The sequence below is a fragment of the Panulirus ornatus genome, chromosome 29, assembly GCF_036320965.1.
Source record: "Panulirus ornatus isolate Po-2019 chromosome 29, ASM3632096v1, whole genome shotgun sequence".
Classification (NCBI taxonomy): domain Eukaryota; kingdom Metazoa; phylum Arthropoda; class Malacostraca; order Decapoda; family Palinuridae; genus Panulirus; species Panulirus ornatus.
In genome coordinates this window covers 11,959,612-11,979,890 of record NC_092252.1, presented here as the reverse complement: position 1 = coordinate 11,979,890, position 20,279 = coordinate 11,959,612, and the positions used below count along the sequence as shown (strand labels likewise).

General features: G+C 45.6%; 1 protein-coding gene across 1 annotated transcript; it reads right to left on the bottom strand.

The window, feature by feature from the left end:
• Positions 1-7,662: 7,662 nt before the first annotated feature.
• LOC139758112 (uncharacterized) lies at positions 7,663-19,063 on the bottom strand. Its single transcript, XM_071679206.1, has 3 exons — positions 18,980-19,063; positions 10,390-10,668; positions 7,663-9,854 (listed from the first exon to the last, which is right to left on the bottom strand). Exons 1-3 carry the CDS (start codon positions 18,992-18,994, stop codon positions 9,480-9,482), a joined length of 669 nt encoding a protein of 222 aa, XP_071535307.1. The 5' UTR covers positions 18,995-19,063; the 3' UTR covers positions 7,663-9,479.
• Between the last annotated feature and the right edge of the window lie 1,216 nt (positions 19,064-20,279).

The window sequence follows — 20,279 nt, the reverse complement described above, 5'->3', positions numbered from 1 at the left end:
CAGATTTTCGAGTGTCATTGTTTCTATAGGGACAAGGGCGATGTATGATGCTTGTTGTGTTCGATGTTGCTGGCGAGATGGCTTCCCACACCCAGACTTTCAGCAAGCCAGACTCTGTGCCGCATACGGTAAACTTAGTGAACACAAATACATGGAAGAAGAAAGTAAGAGAATCTGACGTTAATATCATGACAGGAATGGGAGAGGGTGAAGAATGCAACGAGGTATAATCACTAGTTCCAGGAAGTGTGATAACTGCGGGGAAATCCGTGAGTAGGGAAGTGATATGTAAAAAAAAGTTTTACTTTTTTCAGAATTTAAGTAAAAGTAAAATAAAAAGGAACTGTTTGGGAAATACATAGAAACAAGTTGATGGTAAAGAAAATGAATAAGTAGATCAGATGAAGGTGTATTTTTTTCCCTTATGATAAGGTGATGTAAATGTATGAGAACTTAAAATGAATGGTGTAATAAGGAAAGTTTCTTCGTACAATTAATAGAAAATACTCTCATATCATAAAGGAAAATGGAAGACGAAGGGAAACTTTAACGGCAGGGGAAACTTTCACGATAGTGGAATATGATTACGTTCACAAGCTGGGGACAAATGTTGATCATGGTAATATTGACCTCAAAGGTAGTAGAAGGAGGGGAAAGATTATGATACGCTGATATTCGGCGAACGGAGAGTTTGCGAGGGCCACAATAACTGTGCTGTACACATCGGATATAGAAAGTCTTCGGGGATATTTGTTGGGAAGCGCCGGGGAGGGAGGCGATGCGCCGCCGTGGGTACGAACTTTGTTGGACGAAATTAGGGATTGTGGCTTGTGGGAGGAAGGGAGGGAGGGGGCATCATGGCATTAGTTCCAGGTTGCTGGGAGGGTGGAAGCAGGGTAAAGAAAACGTATTTTCAGACCGATATTGAACCAATAATGAGAAAAAAGAGGGATTATATATATATATATATATATATATATATATATATATATATATATATATATATATATATATATATATATATATATATATACTTTTTAAGCATGGATCAGGCTCATCACTGTAAAGTGGTGTAGAATGTTAGGGGTGTTAATGGAGTCACAGCCATTCATGTCCTGATGTTTTAAAAGTGAACACCTCACCCATGGGGCCATTACAGATATCAGACTGAATTTTAATCACTCCTTTAATTTTGATTAAAGTTTTTTCTTGATTTGAATCGACTATGCATTGAAAAGGTACTTTTTCTTCTTTTTTTTTTTCCCCGAGCGCACAGTTAGAACGTCTGTTTGACTTTGAAAATTGTACTGACATGACTAGGACGCTCGAGGGATTGGCACAGAGGAGAGGAAGACCTACATTGTTGTCCACAACCAGAATTCAGGTTATTGTACGTGGGGTTATTTTATCATTGTTTCGTGTATATTGATGTAGGTTTGGTTTTTACTATGACTGCTAATAGTTGTTGCAGCAGTAGTCGTAATGGTGTTGGTATGTTACTTGTATTTTCTTCAATATATGTATGTGTATCAACTGATGTATATCAACTGACTGTTATATTTCTCTCTTGTGTCTCCCCTGATGATGTGATTATTACACGAAAGTGCACTTGGGAACTTTTCGTGTTTCATTTTCCCCGTGGACTCATAGGAATATATATATATATATATATATATATATATATATATATATATATATATATATATATGGGGATCATTGCATCATTGTGTAAGCGTGAAGTGTTTATTGTAGTAAAGAAGGCTTAGCGAGTGTTCTGGTTTGTGTGGTTTGCAGCTTTGTTTTATTTGCTCTCGGGAGGATGGAGGACCTGGAAGGTGAGACGGAGCTTAAGGTGAAGCGGATCAAGTGTTTGTTAAGAACACTCGGGGGTCATTTTCGTAGTCCAATGAGTGCTCTTAGGACGTGTGGGCTGTGTGTTGTTGTGATATGGGAAGTGAATGCCGTGTGTCGAAGAAAGCGGCTAAAAGGGGAGGGAGCGGGTGGCTAGAAATCCTCCCCTCTCGTTTTTTTTTTTTTTTTTAATTTTCCAAAAGAAGGAACAGAGAAGGGAGCCAGGTGAGAATTTTCCCTCAAGGGCCCAGTCCTTTGTTCTTAACGCTACCTCGCTAACGCGGGAAATGGCGAATAGTATGAAAGAAAGAAAGAATATATATTAGTGCTTTATTGTTATCTATCTCGTTATCAAAGGTAGCAGTGTCGCTGAAGGATAAACCTGGGGCTTGAAAAAGGAAGTCCTCCTCACTGGGTTTCGTTACAGCATGTATGAGGCTCCTCCCCGTGGGCTGTATGTTTCCTGGTCCACCATGGTCGAGACCTGGCCTGGTACGGCTGAGGCCTGGTACGGCATGACTGAGACGTGGTCTGTAATGGCCGAGCCCCATGTTCAGCATGACTGAGGTCGTCGTGTACACGATGGGTGTGTCTTAAATGCTCTGTTTGTGTGTGTTCACGGAGGAATAGATCTTGTCGAGTGATTCATATGATTTTCCCAAGCTCTGCGCTGGCCCTCATGACGAAGTCAGGATCAGGTTCGCCTGCGGCGCTTCTCACGGCTTCCAGCAGCACTTGAGACACCAGCTCTCTCGTTTGTCGTGGCCCTCGACATCTCCAAAGCATTTGACCCGTTTATGGCACAAGCCTTGCTCTTTAAACTCTTTTTCTTCGTTTTTTTTCTGCCTTTTTCTCTCTTCCCTGATGCAAAGATTCCTCGACGGCTGTCCCATCTCGGTAGCAGTTGATGGAGTGATTTCCCCATGTTTATCACTAGTGCCCCTCTGGGATCTGCCCTCACACCGATTTGCTTTCTACTCTCCATAAATGATCTCTCGTCAGCACCTTACCCCGTTCACTCTGCTGCTTTTCGGAGTTTCTCTGTGTGGAAGACCAGCCACGCGAGGAATGAAGAATGACCGATATGATACCTTCATCTTTTCTCGAGCAGCGAAGCTGTGGAATTCTCCTCCTCCCATCGTTCTTTCTTTGCCGTTCCATTTTCCTTCTTTCAAAAGTCATGTCTACAAACACCTGCCTAGATTTATTTCCTCATTCTTGTTAGTTCCCTTTTTTTTTTTTACCCGAAATAACATTGATTAGTGCCTTGTCCCATGCCTTTTAAGTCAAGAAAAAGAAAAAGATATTTGTGGATCACAGTATCTTCGAGTCTGACAGGCAGTGTTGCTTGTGTAAACTGGGAGTCGTTAGAGCGAAGGCTTTGGGTCTTCTCAAAAATATTGTTCAATGTTTCGACAAACTTCCAGAGTTTGTCACCGTTGAGGGATGGCGAGGCGCTGTGAAAGTGGAGGAGGCTGCACCAGGGTCTGAGTCTCCGATGACGTCGCTTTTGGTAGGATCCTCGCTCACCTTCTGGAGGAGGGTCTTTATAGCAGGCAGCCAGATGGCAGGAGGCTTTCGGTATATGAGGCAGAGTTCTGGAGGAGGTTGTTTTAATGGACGTCGGCAGATTATCTCATAATGTGAAATCTTTGGAGATGTTGCTTGTAGCTCCCTGGCAATGGGCTTGCTGGCTTGCTGGAATGTTCCCTGCTGTTGGCGATCTACATATGTAGAGACAGGCCAAGTTCTTGGCCTGATGAAAAACCCGTAGTTCCCAACTTACATTCGGAAATAACATCCTTCTGGCACGGCGGACGTAGAAGACTGGAAAATACTACCTCTGAAATCCAGAGGTGTCATAAGCACAAAGCGATAGAACACCTTAAACATCTTGGGCTAAGACTAAGACTCTTCGACACCTTGCTGTCTACCATCAAAAACATCATAGGGTGCACAGTAGAGAAGTTCAAGAGTGCATTGGACAAATACAGACACAGTGTTTAAGACCAGCCAGGCTGTGAGGGCTATGTGTGACCGAGGGCTGCAACTTCCAACAGGTTGGTCGACCAACAACCCAATCCAGCAGTCTGGGCCCAGCCCAGGATGTCGGGGTGAAGACCTCAGAAGACCCCACGACGTATCTGTGAAGACTCGCGCACTGAAACGTATTACAAGTATGGCAGTTGCCTCTCCTGGAGTTGCCGCCATGGCCCCCCTGACTGGAAGGATCCTAATAGACTGGAAGTGCTTCCACCATTCCCTTGTAGCGGCTGGACTGGTGCGAGGTTGGAGATGTAGCTGGCAAAGCAAGAGAAGTGACACTGGGAGATTAATGACGACCCGACCTCTCCTCCCAAAGGCAGTACCAGGCAACACCGTGTTCATTTAGAGATAAACCGTATGTTCCTTTAGGACGCTGCAGGATCTGTAGAGGATTCACGCTTTGGACCTCGGACTCCGCAGCCCAGATGACGTCGTTTGTTTGAAATTAGCGCATTTAAACTGCGCGGGGAGGGAAATGTACACTCGTGGGGCTTCATCTCCCGAACTTTATCTACTTTTCACATAGTTGCTACATGCTTATCCTCATTTTGAGTCGGTTCTCTCATGACCTTTCAGTTGGTATTCATATGTCTAATAGACTCTGTGTATTTAAGATTGAGAGTTCGAACAGTGTTCCAGGTGAGTGCATTTGTATCGAGGGGCATGCATTCATACTGGTGATCTCACCGCGCTGATGATTCCCGGCTGCTGCACTCCTTGAGGACACACCTGCCCTGCAGAGCGCGAAAGGCACACATCCGGAGCGCTCTCTCCGTGATATTTCCTTACCCTTAGAGAACGGGTGTTTGCAACGGTGCTGAAAGCAGTGCATGTTATCAGCCTGTGTTGGAGTATACCATATGGCCTGCTGCTTCAAGCCGGGGGCGGTAAATGCAGTTGCGATTGCTGCAGGTATGTGAATCCTACTTGATTTAGAAATATATTCCCAGTTTACGTAATGATTTGTGTACATGCGTGTCTCGCGAAGTGTTCTGTATGCAAATACATTTAGCGTCCTTACTCTACTCCGTAAAGAACAGAAAATCAGGAGGGGATTATATCGCAATGTGAAGCGAGCGTTTGTAAATACCCGTGTCTGCATGCATCAGATTTTTAATCTGAGAATGACAGATGGAAAAAAATCATTTAAACGGGCACTGAATACGCGCAGCAGTAATGGTTATCTGATCAGGGCAGGTTTATTGAAGGCATAAAGCTGGTATAGTGTAGGTAGTATATATATGTATATGAAGCTAACTATATATATATATTTTTTTCTCATACTATTCGCCATTTCCCGCGTTAGCGAGGTAGCGTTAAGAACAAAGGACTGAGCCTTTGAGGGAAATCCTTACTTGGCCCCCCCCCCTCTCTGTTCCTTCTTTTGGAAAATTAAAAAACGAGAGGGAAGGATTTTCAGCCCCCCGCTCCCTCTCCTTTTAGTCGCTTTCTACGACACGCAGGGAATACGTGGGAAGTATTCTTTCTCTCCTGTCCCCAGGGATAATAACTATATATATATATATATATATATATATATATATATATATATATATATATATATATATATATAACATGATTTCACCATTGATTGTGACTAGTGAAGATACCTTATCTTTTAGAAGAATCTCATCGTTCATAAGATGATAAGAACCAAACAAATGGCTTGGCATCATGACACGGAGGTGACCTGCTGTTTGTTTAAGCCACAGGACTGTGGGGGTCACGGTGTTGGGAAGGATACTCCAGCCCCACAGCTGAAGTGCTTCACGTGTTTTTTTTTTTTTTATGATGTGTGTGAAGCGATCACTGAAGAAAACATTTTGTGATGATGTATGAAGATAAGTAATATATTTCAGGATTTTGTATGGAGTTCGAGAGTCTCTTGTGAGCTGAGCCGTTCTAACCAGTGGGTTTAGGGAGAACTGGGTATGCGGACGAATTGCAAATGACCAGTTAGGAAGGTGGTCATAGTTTGCGCATGCTGTTTGGTAGAAAGCGAGCTGCTTTTTAAACGCAGGGACTCCTGGTAGGGACGTCGCGTGTGTGCCTGCGTCATTGTTGTCCACTGCGGGCAACATCTCTCGATATTTTTTCTCTGTTTTGTTAGTTTTGTGGTTCTCGATGGAGTGAGGCGTGACGGTGTGCCTGGCCGGTGGTGTCCTCACGTGGAAACTTTACGTTGCATCGACGGTTTCAGGTGTTGGCCTTACAGTCAGCCAGCAATACTGTGTCTTGTTTAGCACTTACGAGATAGTGATGATAGGTGAGTGTCGCATGTTGTAGTGATGATGGGTAAGTAGCGCAAGTTGAGGTTCTCGTAGGTACGAATATATATATATATATATATATATATATATATATATATATATATATATAGAGAGAGAGAGAGAGAGAGAGAGAGAGAGAGAGAGAGAGAGTCAGGCTAAGACGGTCCAGAACTGAGTACGTGTTTTGGCATTTACGATCCTCGAATACCATTGACGTACGTTGTACGTTTTCTGTATTGGATGTATGATTTCTGTATTGGATTTTGCGGAAGGCCAAAATTCCTCCATTGTCGAAATTAGGTGGCAGTTAATATACCACTGTGCTTGTTAGTGTGGTATGCATGTAGTGAAACACAATGTAGCAAAGGTTAAAAGAAATCCTATGGTAGCGGAACTGAAGTCATAGGTATTCTGCAATGTGAAGTTGGTTAGACCACGAAAGTAAGGTCATTATGACTAAAGTTCTTAGATTAAAGTCGTCAAGATTCGTCTCTGATGTCTTTTTTCCATCGCTTACAGATAAATAGAATTTATTACGTCCCTTTTCACTAAGTACTACTTACAGGTAGATTATGAATTACAATGAGTTCGACTCGGTTTATGCTCGTATCAAGAGACCTTGTGCTCCATGATTTAGGAGTTTGTGGTGTGGCTCTCACATACGTGGTCAGTTCTATGCCGATTTGGTTGTCTTGAAGATATTTCGATGTTACTGAGCGATACTCACTGGCTCAGGCAGCGGCGGAGCAGAAGTTACAGAAAGTGTCATACACAAAGGAAGATTGAGAATATCTCTGAGAGCCGCGTGCAGGGTTAAGAACTGTGTACCATTTTGCTGGAGGAAGAGGAAGAGGAGGTAGTGGTTGAATGATATGATGGTTCATGCCATCTTGATTTTACTGATCACATTCATAAGCTACGAACAGGCTATTTGTGTACGTGTGTTATCTCTGTCTTTGATAAGTTATTATTATTATTATTATTATTATTATTATTATTATTATTATTATTATTATTATTATTATCATTTCTTCATTAATTTCTAAGGAGGGTGTGGGATAATGGATTGCGTAGTCCCCTTGACGAGAGGATACGTGGATAGAAAACAAGAAAAATAATCATCCAGGGTTAGGGTTTCCCAGAAATGTTATATATGGGTTGGATCTCCACCCTCAAAATATTGTACAAAGGTAGAATGGCTTACCCTCAGAATATTATATGTACGTAGAATGCTTTCCCTCAGAATATTATTATATATGGGTAGGAGGATGCCCCCTCCTCTAGATATATGAGTAGGTGTCCCACTCTCGAGGAATTTCGCAGAAAATGTTGGCATGTGTTGTGGAAGGTATTAGGGAGGATCCGGATGCGGCAGTGGAGGGGAGACGAGGCTGGGGAAAAATGTTTTGATATTAGGGGCCAGGCGGGTGGGTGGGCAGGTGTGGTGCGGGTGATCAGCGGTCCGGCGCGTCACCTGTCCTCCCCCAGCTGGGCCCAAATCCCCTAGACGTCTCCCGGAATACTGATACCCCCACCAAACCACCAGGTCGACGAGCCAGCGGTGCTGCTCCTGCTTCGCCTGTAAAGACGCACGGAGGGAATGTCGCCTCTAGACTTTCCGTTGCTGCTCAGGGCATTTGATATTAAGCTAGACGCATCTGGTATGATTGATGCAAGCGTCTGATTACGGAATTCATGTGACGTAAATGTTTAACGTCCTGTGGGATATGTGATCCCGGTTTTAAAAAGGGGGAATGTAACACCGAGGTTATCGTATGACTACACTTTTATTATTTTCTGAAATACTTGAATACAAAAATATATATGTTAGAAAGTATTTTTTTTTTCAGTCTATACATTCATTCGGTCGTCACTGGCACCTGATGATAACAGATTAAATACCCATGGCACACCCCGAAGCTAAGCCTCTCGAGACACAGTAGGGGAGGAAGAGGAAGGAGGTTAGGGAGAGAGAGAGAGGGGGACGAGAGATCACCTGGCAGGTGAAACTGACAGGTGAATCAGAGGTGAAGCTGGTATCGGAGAAACCTTTGCAAGGTGAAGTTATCAGACGCCTATGAAGGGAAACTCTGGGATCAGACCAGAGCCCTGGCGCCGCGGCAGTGGCATGAAATTGAAGCTTAGGCTGTAATTACCGTGTGTGAGGATGGTGGATCGATCCTGGAAGTGAGAGGGGTAATGGATGATGACCCGAGACGTTGACAAACGGAGGTGGAGTAGTACGTAGTAGATGCTAAGGGGCAGAAGGGGAGGCAAAGGGAACAGGCCTCAGTGGAAAGCTTGTGAAGGAAACCCGTAAGATATATATATACGAAAATTAATGATTTGAAACGACTGTGTGGAGGAAGGCCCTAGGTTGGTTACTTATGTGGAGGATTGCTCTTGGTGTATCACTTATATAAAGAAGGGCCGTGGATTCATTATGTATATAAAGGAGGGCCGTGGATTCATTATTTATATAAAGGAAGACCATAGTTTGACTATGTGGTAGGAGGGTGGTCCTTGCTTAGCTACTTACGTGGTAGGAGGAGGGTCCTTGCTTAGCTACTTAACGTGGTAGGGAGAGGCCCTGGGATAGTTACGTATGTGTAGGAGAGTCTTGGGTTGATTACTTATGAAACATGTCCATCGCGATTGGTCACTACAGTAGGAGAAGCTAGATAACAGGTAAATGTGAGAAGCCTTAGATTTTCTCGCCATGGAAGAGAGAAGAGTAAGGGGGTGGACCTGATCTCAACCTGTTAAGTTTTAAGATCAGTTTGATGAAGTCAACAATGAACAGTCCTTCGAAAGATGCAGGGACTGAACCGTGTTGTCAAGAGGCCACAACATGAAGCTGATCAAGAAACCTATAATAAGAGATATTACGTACTTTAACAGCATAAGATTAGTGGACGAATGGAACAAGCTGAATGGTGACATTTTGAATGCGGAGAGCATAAAGAATTTTGAAGGGTTTTTATGACTGCAGGAAAAGTTCAAGAGATTGGGCCCAACGAGTATAGAACTCCCTCCCCGTGCAAGTAGGCAATTACAGTTAGGTCGTAACACACACACACACACACACACACACACACACACACACACACACACACACACACACACACACACACACTAAGGTTAGTAGCTCAAGCACTGATTTGTCTATGGCATACACATCCATGTCGTTCCTGTAGACGCAGTAGCAGCTGCCTAATGCTATCGACGTGGTATCTTAAAGAAGTTAAGGGTTAGAGTGACGTAATACAAGTTAGTTACTGAGAATGCTGCGGGAGGACGTAGTCTGATAGATCAGTGGTACAGTGGGTAAGCCGGGGGACTATAGGGGGCAGGCTTGTAGACGGGCTCTGGGTGATAGATAGGCTTAGGGGCCGGCTTGTAGACGGGCTTGGGTGGGTGGTACGGCTTCGGGGCAGGCTTGTAAGAGGGCTCCGGGTGGTAAGAGGGTTTGTACTCTGGGTACACGGCCTCGCCCTCGTAGGAGACCTCGGCCTGGAAGCCGTTGTAGTGGTCGGCCACGTAGTTGACGGTCTGGATGCGGCCGTCCGGTAGCGCCACGGTGTACGAGCCCGTGACGGCATTGCCGTCCGAGTTCTCCGTGTGGCCGAAGTTGGCGCCCGAGTAGTCGTCCTTCACGCCGTAGTCGAAGGAGTACGGCTTGGGTTCCTGGCCGTGCGGGGGCGAGAGGGAGGAGGGAGTTAACGTTGAGAAATGGAGTTAGAAGCAACGTTGTCACATATTGCCCTAGGGTATGAAGATCAGTCAAACCTACAGTGAATGATTAATATATATATATATATATATATATATATATATATATATATATATATATATATATATATATATATATATATTGCAGAGACTTTACTGGATTTATTGGTACTCGTGAAGAGGGGGTCGAGTTTAACCCGTCTACCGGGGGGAGGGTACTCACACCGCTGTGTCCAGTGACAAACATTTTACAAAAATTATAGGAAATGTGAGCTTCATTCTCTCTCTCTCTCTCTCTCTCTCTCTCTCTCTCTCTCTCTCTCTCTCTCTCTCTCTCTCTCTCTCTCTCTCTCTCGTCCACTCAGGGATGATACGCCATTAGTACAGCTAGCACATTGTTATGCCTGAGTGAAAGCACTCAGGTAATTAATGATTTATGAATATACTTAAATTATTTTTTTTTTCAAACTACTTTACACGGAATCCATACCTCGTTATACACCGGTTCCGGGTGGTATGGGGCCGGCTTGTAGACAGGCTCTGGCTTGTAGACAGGCTCGGGCTTGTAGACAGGCTTGGGCTTGTAGACGGGCTTGGGCTTGTAGACCGGCTCGGGCTTGTAGACCGGCTCAGGGTGGTAGGGTGCGGGGCTGTAGACCGTAGTAGGTGGTGGTGGTGGGTGGTAGGGAGCTGGCGTGTAGAGCGGACGGTATGGGTCTGAGGGGTGAGCCTCGGTGCTGGCGGCCAGGAGGAACAAGAAAATGCTCACCTGTGTGTGGGGCGACCAATACAAAGCGTGTGAGGAAGGGCTCAGGCCACACCTTGGGGTGTGTGAGGGAGGGGGGAACTCACCCGAGTCCGTGACAACACCTGTGAGAGGCATTCCTCCAGGCCACGAGACAGCAAGAGATGGTATAGTAAGGGAGGAGTAACCCTGCACGCCACAGTACCACAATACCTGTGGGGACCAGCACCTTGCCTCCCACAAGATATCACCCAAGACACCTGGGTGATATCGGCCCGGACTGATGTTAAGTGGAACTCGTTGATGGATATCAGGATCCACTTGCATTAACCAGAACACACACACACACACACACACACACACACACACACACACACACACACACACACTCGTGCGCTGTGTGGAACTCTCTCCTCGTACTGAACCGCACATATAAGTAGAATAGAAAAATAAGGAATCGGGCAAATGCTGTTTTCATGTGTGATTACGTGAGTGCCTGAGCCACACCTGGTGTGTGGTGGAAAACAGACTGAGGCAGGCAGGTGAGGTGGAGACGGCCGCACTGACCGTTCCTATTGTGTTCATTGTTGTGCGTGAGAGCATCGTGTTGCGATTGGCGGGGAAGGAGGTGGCTTCTCCGAGGCGTGGCCCCTGGGGAGGTCAGGGGTCATATCGGGGGGCGGGCATCGTGAGGGCGGGGTGAGGAGGGATAGTAGGTCATGAAGAGATTAAGAGCAGGCTAGGTCATATATAGCGTCATGACCTTCCTTGATTTTTACAGGTGTTCGTGATGGCGTGCGAGAAATGGGGTTCTACATTTTCTTTGCTCGTAGAGTCCGTGATGGATTTCTCTAATTTACCCACGGTGCGAGTGAGTGAGACGCGAGTGCTTGCGGGCTTTTATATGATAGTGTAGCAGATTATCTTACAATCACTGAACACCTTGAATGATTATGTACTCACTCTTCCGGCTGGCTGCACTCACACTCAGTTGCATTGATCAGCAGTACGCTGATCCCAGGACTTATCTCTAGGAGTGTGTGTGAACCGACGAGACTTAAAAGTATACATGGCATTCAGTTTGTGTGTTGAAATCGTGTTTTGTAGCCACCGTCCGGGTTCGCAGTATTAGATGATGGTTAGAATGTGTGTGGTATTGCTAATGGGCGCTGGTGTAGGTGGTAGTGTTTACGTATTTGTGTTGTATTGCTGATGACAGGGTGTGTGTGTGTGTGTGTGTGTGTGTGTGTGGGATGGAGGTGGAGTTTCTACATATATATGCATGGTTGGGGTAAGGCACATGGATCATGGTATTTACTCTGGTTATGGTACAGCTCAGGATAAGGCAGGATGGTAGTGCTAAGGGACGGAACATTTGAGTGGCGTGGGTGGGGGAAGGTAAAGAGATGTGGTAAGTGGTGAGGTGATGAGTTGTTCTGGTTTAGGTTGTGGTGGTGAGGCGTGTGATGATGAGAGGTGTGGGGTGGTGATGTGAAGGGAGGGGTGTGTTGTGTCAGTCACTGACGGTGCGTTGTGTTCATGTGGGTCGTTCTCCATGGGAGAGTTTTCTGGAGCTGTGTGGTCGTGCACTGGGGTGATCAGCTCCAGTAAGCTCCCCTCCTCACGGCGTTCCACTCAGTTTACTAACGACGGCTTCGAAGGGTGGGACAGTTCATTAGTGGCAACGGTAGGTGACAATTCGTCCGAGGTAGCATTTTTTTTTCTTAAGGGATGGTTATAGGTGAGGAAGAAGAGGTGGGACTGGGGAAGGGATAGTTTGAAATAGAAGATGTTATGTAGCTCTCCCCCCCTCTTCTTCTCTCTCTCTCTCTCTCTCTCTCTCTCTCTCTCTCTCTCTCTCTCTCTCTCTCTCTCTCTCTCTCTCTCTCTCTCTCTCTCTCGCCAGCCAGCCAGCCAGCCAGCTTTCTATCTCTCCTCCCTTCCGTGGCCACGTTGGTCCTACCTAACGAGAGCATTTCCCTTAAACTAATGTCACAGATGTGTTTACAGTGCTAACCGTTTAACGCCGCACGGATAAAACTTACAGAGATCTGATTAAACATAAGGGGGGCAAAAAAAAAAGGGCGGCGGAAAGAAAATCTGTTGAGAAGACGTGATTACACCCAGCTGGTAGAAAGGAAAAAAATAACTGTGTTGACATCCCACTAGCCAGCCTATTAGGCATGCCTCCAGTATTTAGTTAGGCATTCGTAATGTGGGCAAGCTTAGTCGAACCATAATTGGTCCGGATGGTTTGCTGTACCAGCAAAATGTTTGAGGACGTGTGTGTGTGTGTGAAGGAATTCGTCTTGAATCGTAAGTAACGAGAGAAATTACCTGAGGAGACAACGCAGGTCGTACTGACGTCTGCCCTGGTAGAGGGTCACTGGTATCCGTCTTGGGTATCATCCAAGTCGTCCTTGGTGAGTTGGACTTCCCCTTTTTTTTTCTGTATTACTTTGCTGGTGTTTATAGATAGGGTCAGTGTTATTTAATGTTGATCTTTTATGGGGTAATTTTATCGTAGGTATTAGTTCAGAAATAGGTTATAATCACTGGAAAATGAATGTGAATAATTCCAAAGAACGTACGAAATTGTTACTCATTCTTTTATATTTCCCTCCTCCTCCTTCGTTCCTCCCTCCTCTTTCCTTCCTCCTCCTCCTCCTCCTCCTCCTCCTCCTCTTCCTCCTCTCCCTCCTCCTCCTCCTCCTCCTCCTCCTCTTCCCTCTGCTCCCCCCTGCCCTCTCACGGTTCAGCCGTGTTAATCAGGGTGGTAAATTAAGGAAAGGTGGGACCGCCTGTCCTGTTGATGATTCCACTGTCCACGGCGAAGGATTTACCTCAGGTGAGAGTGTAAGGGCTCTGCCCAGGCAACTATGTGTACCTGCACCGCACGCTTGCCTCTCTCCATAGGGCTAAAATAACACCCACTTTCGCCCTCCCCCTCCAGCCTGCTTCATTTTCATTTTCCTCGATGTTAGGAGCAATTTTGTTTTTATATATTATTTTTTTTTATCTTTTTTCGTGTGAGCTTTGTAAACACTTAGGCCGGCCAGCTGCTTCAGGAACGACGTCCTTCGAAATTTGTTACATCTGTCTATTCATTTATGTGTCTGCCCGTCTTTGCTATAGTATTGCCTGATCACACCCACAACCCTCTTTACCACTATGAGCGAGAGCGCACCCCATTTTCCCTCATCAGCTGGACGTAGGGGGTTTGCAGGAGATCCCCAGGCGCGCCCCTTCTCTGGGGGAGGGTTCATTGTATCTCACTTATAATCAGCTCTTATATATATTTTTAGTCGCGTGAAAAGAGAAAAGAATATATATGTATAGGACCCCCGTATCTCTTTACGTGTCGGAGAAGCGAGCAAGAGGGGCGGAAGTGGAGGGCTAGAAGTTTCCTCCCCTCTTGTATTACTGCTTTCCAGAAGAAGGAGCAGACTAATGAGACAGGCGAGGAGGATTTCTTTTTCTCTCCCTAAGGGGGTTCAGTCATCTGTTCCTGGCGCTACCTCGCCTAAGGTGGGAAATGGTTAATACGCATGAAAACAATCACACACACACACACACACACACACACACACACACACACACACACACACACACACACACACGTGTATGTGTTTACCTTCGATATATTGGATAGTGTAAATTCAAACGATGGCATTTCTCTGTCCACAGTCAGCGTGGTGCTTTATGATCGAATGTTTTGATTCAGATTCAAACTAGCTGACACAAGTTATGGCTCGTAAAACTTTTGCTTCAGAGGGAGACATCGGTCGAGGCATTACAGCCTCCATTAAAGATTTTGAGATAATGTTTTTTTTTTCTATTAGGGCCTCGAAAATTTATAATGGGGCGCGACTTTCTCTGAGCAAGGCGCGGTAGCAAGGGTGGTAAAGTATTGTATTGGTGTTGGTGGTCAACCAAAGTGTTGTTGAAGGTATTGTGTTTTAAGTGTTGGCGGAAGGAGGATGGTGTCGCTGTAAGTGTTAGTGAAGGCGTAAGTAGCGTCGGGAGGTCGGTGTAAGTGTTGGTGGAGATCGGGAGGTAAGTGTAAGTGTTGTTGGAGATCGGGAGGTTAGTGTGAATGTTGGAGGAGGTCGGGAGGTTCGTGAAAGTGTTGATGGTGGTCGGGAGGCAAGTAAGTGTAAGTGGTGGTGGAGGTCGGGAGGTAAGTGTGAGTGTTGGTGGAGGAGGTATCTTGGCTTAGGTGTCCTCAGGTGATGCAGTGGAATGAGGTTGTTGCAGATGTGGTGTGTGCCACTGCCACCACACACCTGCCCACAGCCAGACCCCTTTACTGCTTTCACCACAGGTGTGGTACACCAAGTTGTTGGAAAGTATATTGGAGGAAGAATTTCTGTAAGTCGAATTGGATACTTATTAACACTCTCACACACACACACACACACACACACACACACACACACACACACACACAGACACGCGCGCGCGCGCGCACACACACAGAATAGTGCTAGCCACTCTATATTGTAGCGGTTAGCATTGCGAACCACCAATCTCACGGACCCACGTTCGAATCCCAGACAAAGAAGCCGGCTCACAGCCAATCCAGCGGCTTATCCTCCCTCATGGAGTTGCTCGGTGAGTATATATATATATATATATATATATATATATATATATATATATATATATATATATATATATATATATATATATATATTATGACCTCAGGACCCCTTTTACAGAGATCCTGCAACTTCAAAGCTTCACTTCCATTAGGAGCAAGGAATGGTTGAATTCTTTTGGAGTCGGAAGGTCCTCAGCAAGACTATGATCCTTTTCGTCCGTTGACGATGATAAACCTTGCTGATGGTGGCTGCACTCAAGGTGTAACCTCATGCTGGCAGAATCCTATAACTCCTATATATATATATATATATATATATATATATATATATATATATATATATATATATATATATATATATATACACACGCATCTAATTTCCTCTCTCGACCTACAGAGGTAGCTTTGAGAATAGATGAACAATGGTCACATTGCCGAGATCCAGTCTCCAGCCATCATGTATATAATACTATAAAAGAAAGGGCGACTCAAGTGAAAATCTCCTTTCCGTAGCACACACACACACACACACACACACACACACACACACACACACACACACACACACACACACACACGCTGGTGGTTTTGGGACTGTAGGATCGTATGCTAGACAAAGAGGAAAGGTTGAAAAAAGAAGGAATGGTTACTGAACAACTTCCAGTGGCTATAGAAATGGTCAAGCGCAGTGCCCGTGACTAAAGAAGAAAGGAGGAGAATAAGTGGATGTAATCGACACTTAAGCTGACAATCCGTAATGGTTACGTTCGAATTGGAGTCATCTAGCAAGGGAGGGAGTACACGTAGGCAGGCTAGGAAACGTAAAAACATGGTTGAATCAATTGGATACTTCATTACTGTTTATAGGTCGTGGGAAGATGGGGATGAAGGCTAAAGATGGGAGACACCAAATGAGGCAAGAAGGGCGAGACAGGCCAGCCAGCACCAGAGAGAGAGGTGGAAATGAGAGGTAATTAGAATTTTAGACTGAAAGTATTGTAAACAAATGTAGGTGGACTGGAAGTAGATGCTAAAAAGCTGTAGTTCAAGGATCGAATAAAGGAAAACGCACGTGATGTTGGAGTTGTGTGGGAGGAGGGGGGGGGGACAAGAAACTCGATGGTCACTTATGTGGAAGACTATTTTATCCTGGGGACTTGTGGTAGGAGACGTACCGTCCGAGTTTGGGAGTTTGGAAGTTTTACATGTTTAAGATATGGAACTCGTGCAAATACGCTTGGAAACTGGATTGTAACTAGATTAGATTGTTTAGTGTGTTCTGTTAATCTTGTTTATAATTGAAAGAGGAAGTTGATGTAGTGATTGACAGTAAGTGTGTGTTTTTGAGCTTTAAGGACCAACTCCTCTCACTTATATAAGTCTGACATAGCGTTGTGGATCCACCATGGCAGAGTGGAGAGACGATGGTGTGGATCACCGACATTCAGAAGCTAATGTGTGGATCGTTATTAGAAGCCGGGAGATGATGATGTGAGTCACTGCGAGAGAAGTGATAGCTTGTAATTTGGGTCGTTGCCAGAGAGCCGAAAGCCAGTGATGCTGATCAGCGAAGAGAACCAAGGGCGTGGGATGTGGTTCACTGTCATTGAAGCGATGGTGTGGATGTTATGGATTAGTATCAGACACGCGAGAGGTGGCGGTGTGGATCACATTCAAGACGGTGTGGATGAGCGTCAGAGCGTCAGCGATGCTGATCGCTGCGTCAGCGGTGTGCTTCACTATCAGATCGTAGCTGATGTGCATCGCTTATACATCGGTGTCAAGGTGGATCGCTGTTAGCGAGCAGGAGGTGTGGATTAAATGATACGCCGTCGTTGTGGCCCTCTGCCCGGGCAGGTGACGCGGATCACTATCGAAAACACCGGCAGCTGTGGATCCTTGTCAGCAGAATGTAGGCGATGTGGATCAGGCTGAAACCACTGCCGGTATACGGCGGATCAGTGCCAGCGACGGCGGAGTGGATCAGTGCCAGGGGCGGCGGCGTGAATCAGTGTCAGGGGAGGGAGAGCCGGTGGAGAGGAATGCTATAGTCTGTAAGAGGTTAAAGTTGCCAGGCTAGAGGAGGGCCTGTCCTGAGGGTCGGTGGTGGTGGTAGGGAGGTCCCCAGGACTCGCCTATTTAAATCGGACCAGAATTAAGAAGTTTCATCCCCTTCTCCTCTGCAGAAGTTGCCACATTAACTTTCGGGAAAGAAATGGATCTAAAATTTCGTTTTAATTGGCTGTTAAGAGACATTAAAAGTTTTTCTGAAGGACAGTTAGGGTAAAGTTAGGTATTTGTATGGCCCGTCGTGAAAGATGATACCTCACACCTCAAGTATCACCCTTATTAAAGAACTTTTTTTTTTCTTTTATCGTAGATTGGACGTAACTCATACTTGCAAGGTCTTTGAATATGGCGGTGGTGTTCTGAGGGGCAGGTGGGGGTAGGGTTTGGTGCTGAAGAAGGTAAACGAGCGCTACAGTAGCGGGAAGGCTTTCCTGTCCGCCAGCCCGCCTCTCCTGAGTGGGAGTATGATGTGTCCGTGGCAGCCACGAGTTGCCCGGACTCGGGTTTGTAATTTTCATCAGCGGGCGAACGCGCCTTCAGAGAGGCGGTCAAGTGAGCGGGGCATTAAGCACCCGTGAATGGATTTTCACGGTCCGTGTCCTCCCTCAGCTCCGCATGGAAAAATGCTTTCCAGCTCAGAAGTCGCACGAACAACACGGGTTGTGTGAGAGACCACATTCAAACTGGCGACAAATGGATATTGGCGGTCGTGGTAAGTGTCGTGTTTACGACCAGGATTGCCTAGTAACGAGGACCCGAGAATCATTTACCGGCCTATGTTAGAGTGGAGGATCACTTGTGTACTTGGCGTCGTGCAGTCACCAGACGACCAAACTGGGCCCGTAATGGGTTGGTGTTGGAGTAAATGAAGAGCTCTCGGGTTATTGGGTGGTATTTCAGCGAACAGAAGCCTCCTTGTGTAGTGGGAAGTGAATGGAGGGCTACATGTGTATTCGGGAGTGAGTGGAGGTCTCCTTGTGTATTGGGTAGTGAGCGAAAGGTTAAGTGTGTGTCCTGGTGGGTATTAGGGTTACTGGAGCTGGCAGTTGCTTATCATAAAGTATTTCCCAACCCTTGGTATGATCATTTACAAGCAGGTGATGCAGGCAGTGGAGGAGCTTGTTGTTAAGCGATAGTTCTTGTAATTAATGAAATGTTAAGGAACGTCTTGATAAAGCTTAGATTGTCTTACGAAAATGTATAAGGCTAATGGCGCAGAATTCACGTATATCCTTGAAGCGAATAATAGCATTAAGTGATGCTGTGCTTAATATGAATCACTTAGTTTGCCATGTACTCACACTCGCTGCTTATGAAAATAGAGAGGGATGATTGGGGTGACATGCGGCGCCCTTCACAGCTGAGTGATGACGACTTAGTGTGCGCAACTTTCTCCGTAAACTTATGCATGTAAACACCGATTCTGGTTGACTGTTGGCTTTCTGTTTGCACATACACTTGTCAGTACACGAAAAGCAACACACTTTTCTTCGTGGCGTTTATGTGCGTATATATATACATGTGTATATATAGACAGCTAGATTAATAGATATAGATGGATAGATAGATAGATAGATTGATAGACATAAATAAATGGATGGATATAGATATATAGTAATCTAAGTAGAGCAAGACAGAAACACATAAGGAGCCAGTAAGTACCTTGAGGGGTGCCATGGTTGTGCTGGACGTGCGGAGTAGAGAGCCAGGTGGGAGGCACTGATGCCGGGGGACTCAATCGCGCGCCCTTATATACTGCAGTGCTCTCTCCTGGCCAGACCTTGGCTGCCCCCGCCCTTCTAGCACCTCCACGCCGCCTGTGTGCCCCGCCCCTGCACTTTCAGACCACAAGTATAGTCTGGTGTGCATGGTAATGGTGCAAGGGACCGCATTATCACCCGTAATACCACTGGATCGCCTGCCGTTGATGGTGTTACAACAACTTTCAGGTGTGATGGATGGTATTTCTTTTTTATTTTCGGCTACGTAGTGCCCTGGTTAGGCGGTAGGGCTCAGCCTAGCCATAGTACCAGAAACCGCCTGTTGTTTGTGTCGCCTCTGTAGCATGTCAGACACTTAGGGATCGCTTCGTCTGTCGTCCGGAGCCACACCTTAATGAAGTGAAGAAGCGTTTGACCTGACCCGCTAAGGTCAGGTCAGACGCATCAGTCCGCTTGGGGTGCACAAGAAATTTGATTGGGGTTACCGGCACAAATGAATCAAATCAACTATGTACAGGTGTTTCCCAGCAGCTTAAAAAGTTGAAAAAATGGCTCTAGATTCATGATTGTAATTTGGATTATTCTGGAGTTATGCCCCTCATAAAAGGTTTAACCAGAGACATTAACTCGGCTCATAACTTGAAAATTCCACCTTCGGTCATGGAACTCTTTCTTACAGATACTTCTTGATATTTGTTCATACAAATATCTCCACCATTCTTATTTTTCTGCCAGTGACTCTGCTGCAACTACAGCAAGGCGGCAACATATGGGACGCCCTTCGGGCGTTGATGTTGAGCGCCCTCTCTGTGGTACCATAGGTCACATGGTAGTCGCCCTTGCTGAAGAACAAATGATGGGTATAGTCAGTCTCTCGGTGAGGCTAGCGCGGACCCGATCCTACTGTGCTGTCATTAGTCCAATCCCGCCTCAACTAGCTAGTGCCGAACGTACGTTCATTTCTGTCGAGGTCTGTGTGACACGGCTGCATTTCCCTAATCTAGTTCATAACTACGAAGAAAAAAAAGCGAAGTCGGTGTCTGTATGAAAATGAGTTACAAAACGATTATGATAATATGATGAGATTCATATTCGGCAAAAATTGTAAGTCTTTAATTTACGTTGATGATAGTCATCGCGCTAATACTAGAAGTAATGGAGGAAGTTATAAATGGAGATGTTGTGATTACCATAAAGTAAAGTGGCTGGAGAAGGGCGTTCACAACCTTGGCTGCAACAGA

Bases quoted from the DNA above. Each gene is read 5' to 3' on its own strand.
- LOC139758112 (XM_071679206.1), bottom strand. The intron at 9,855-10,389 runs GTATGGATTCCG...CCGCACGGCCAG, and splicing joins CGGAACCGGTGTATAACGAG to GAACCCAAGCCGTACTCCTT.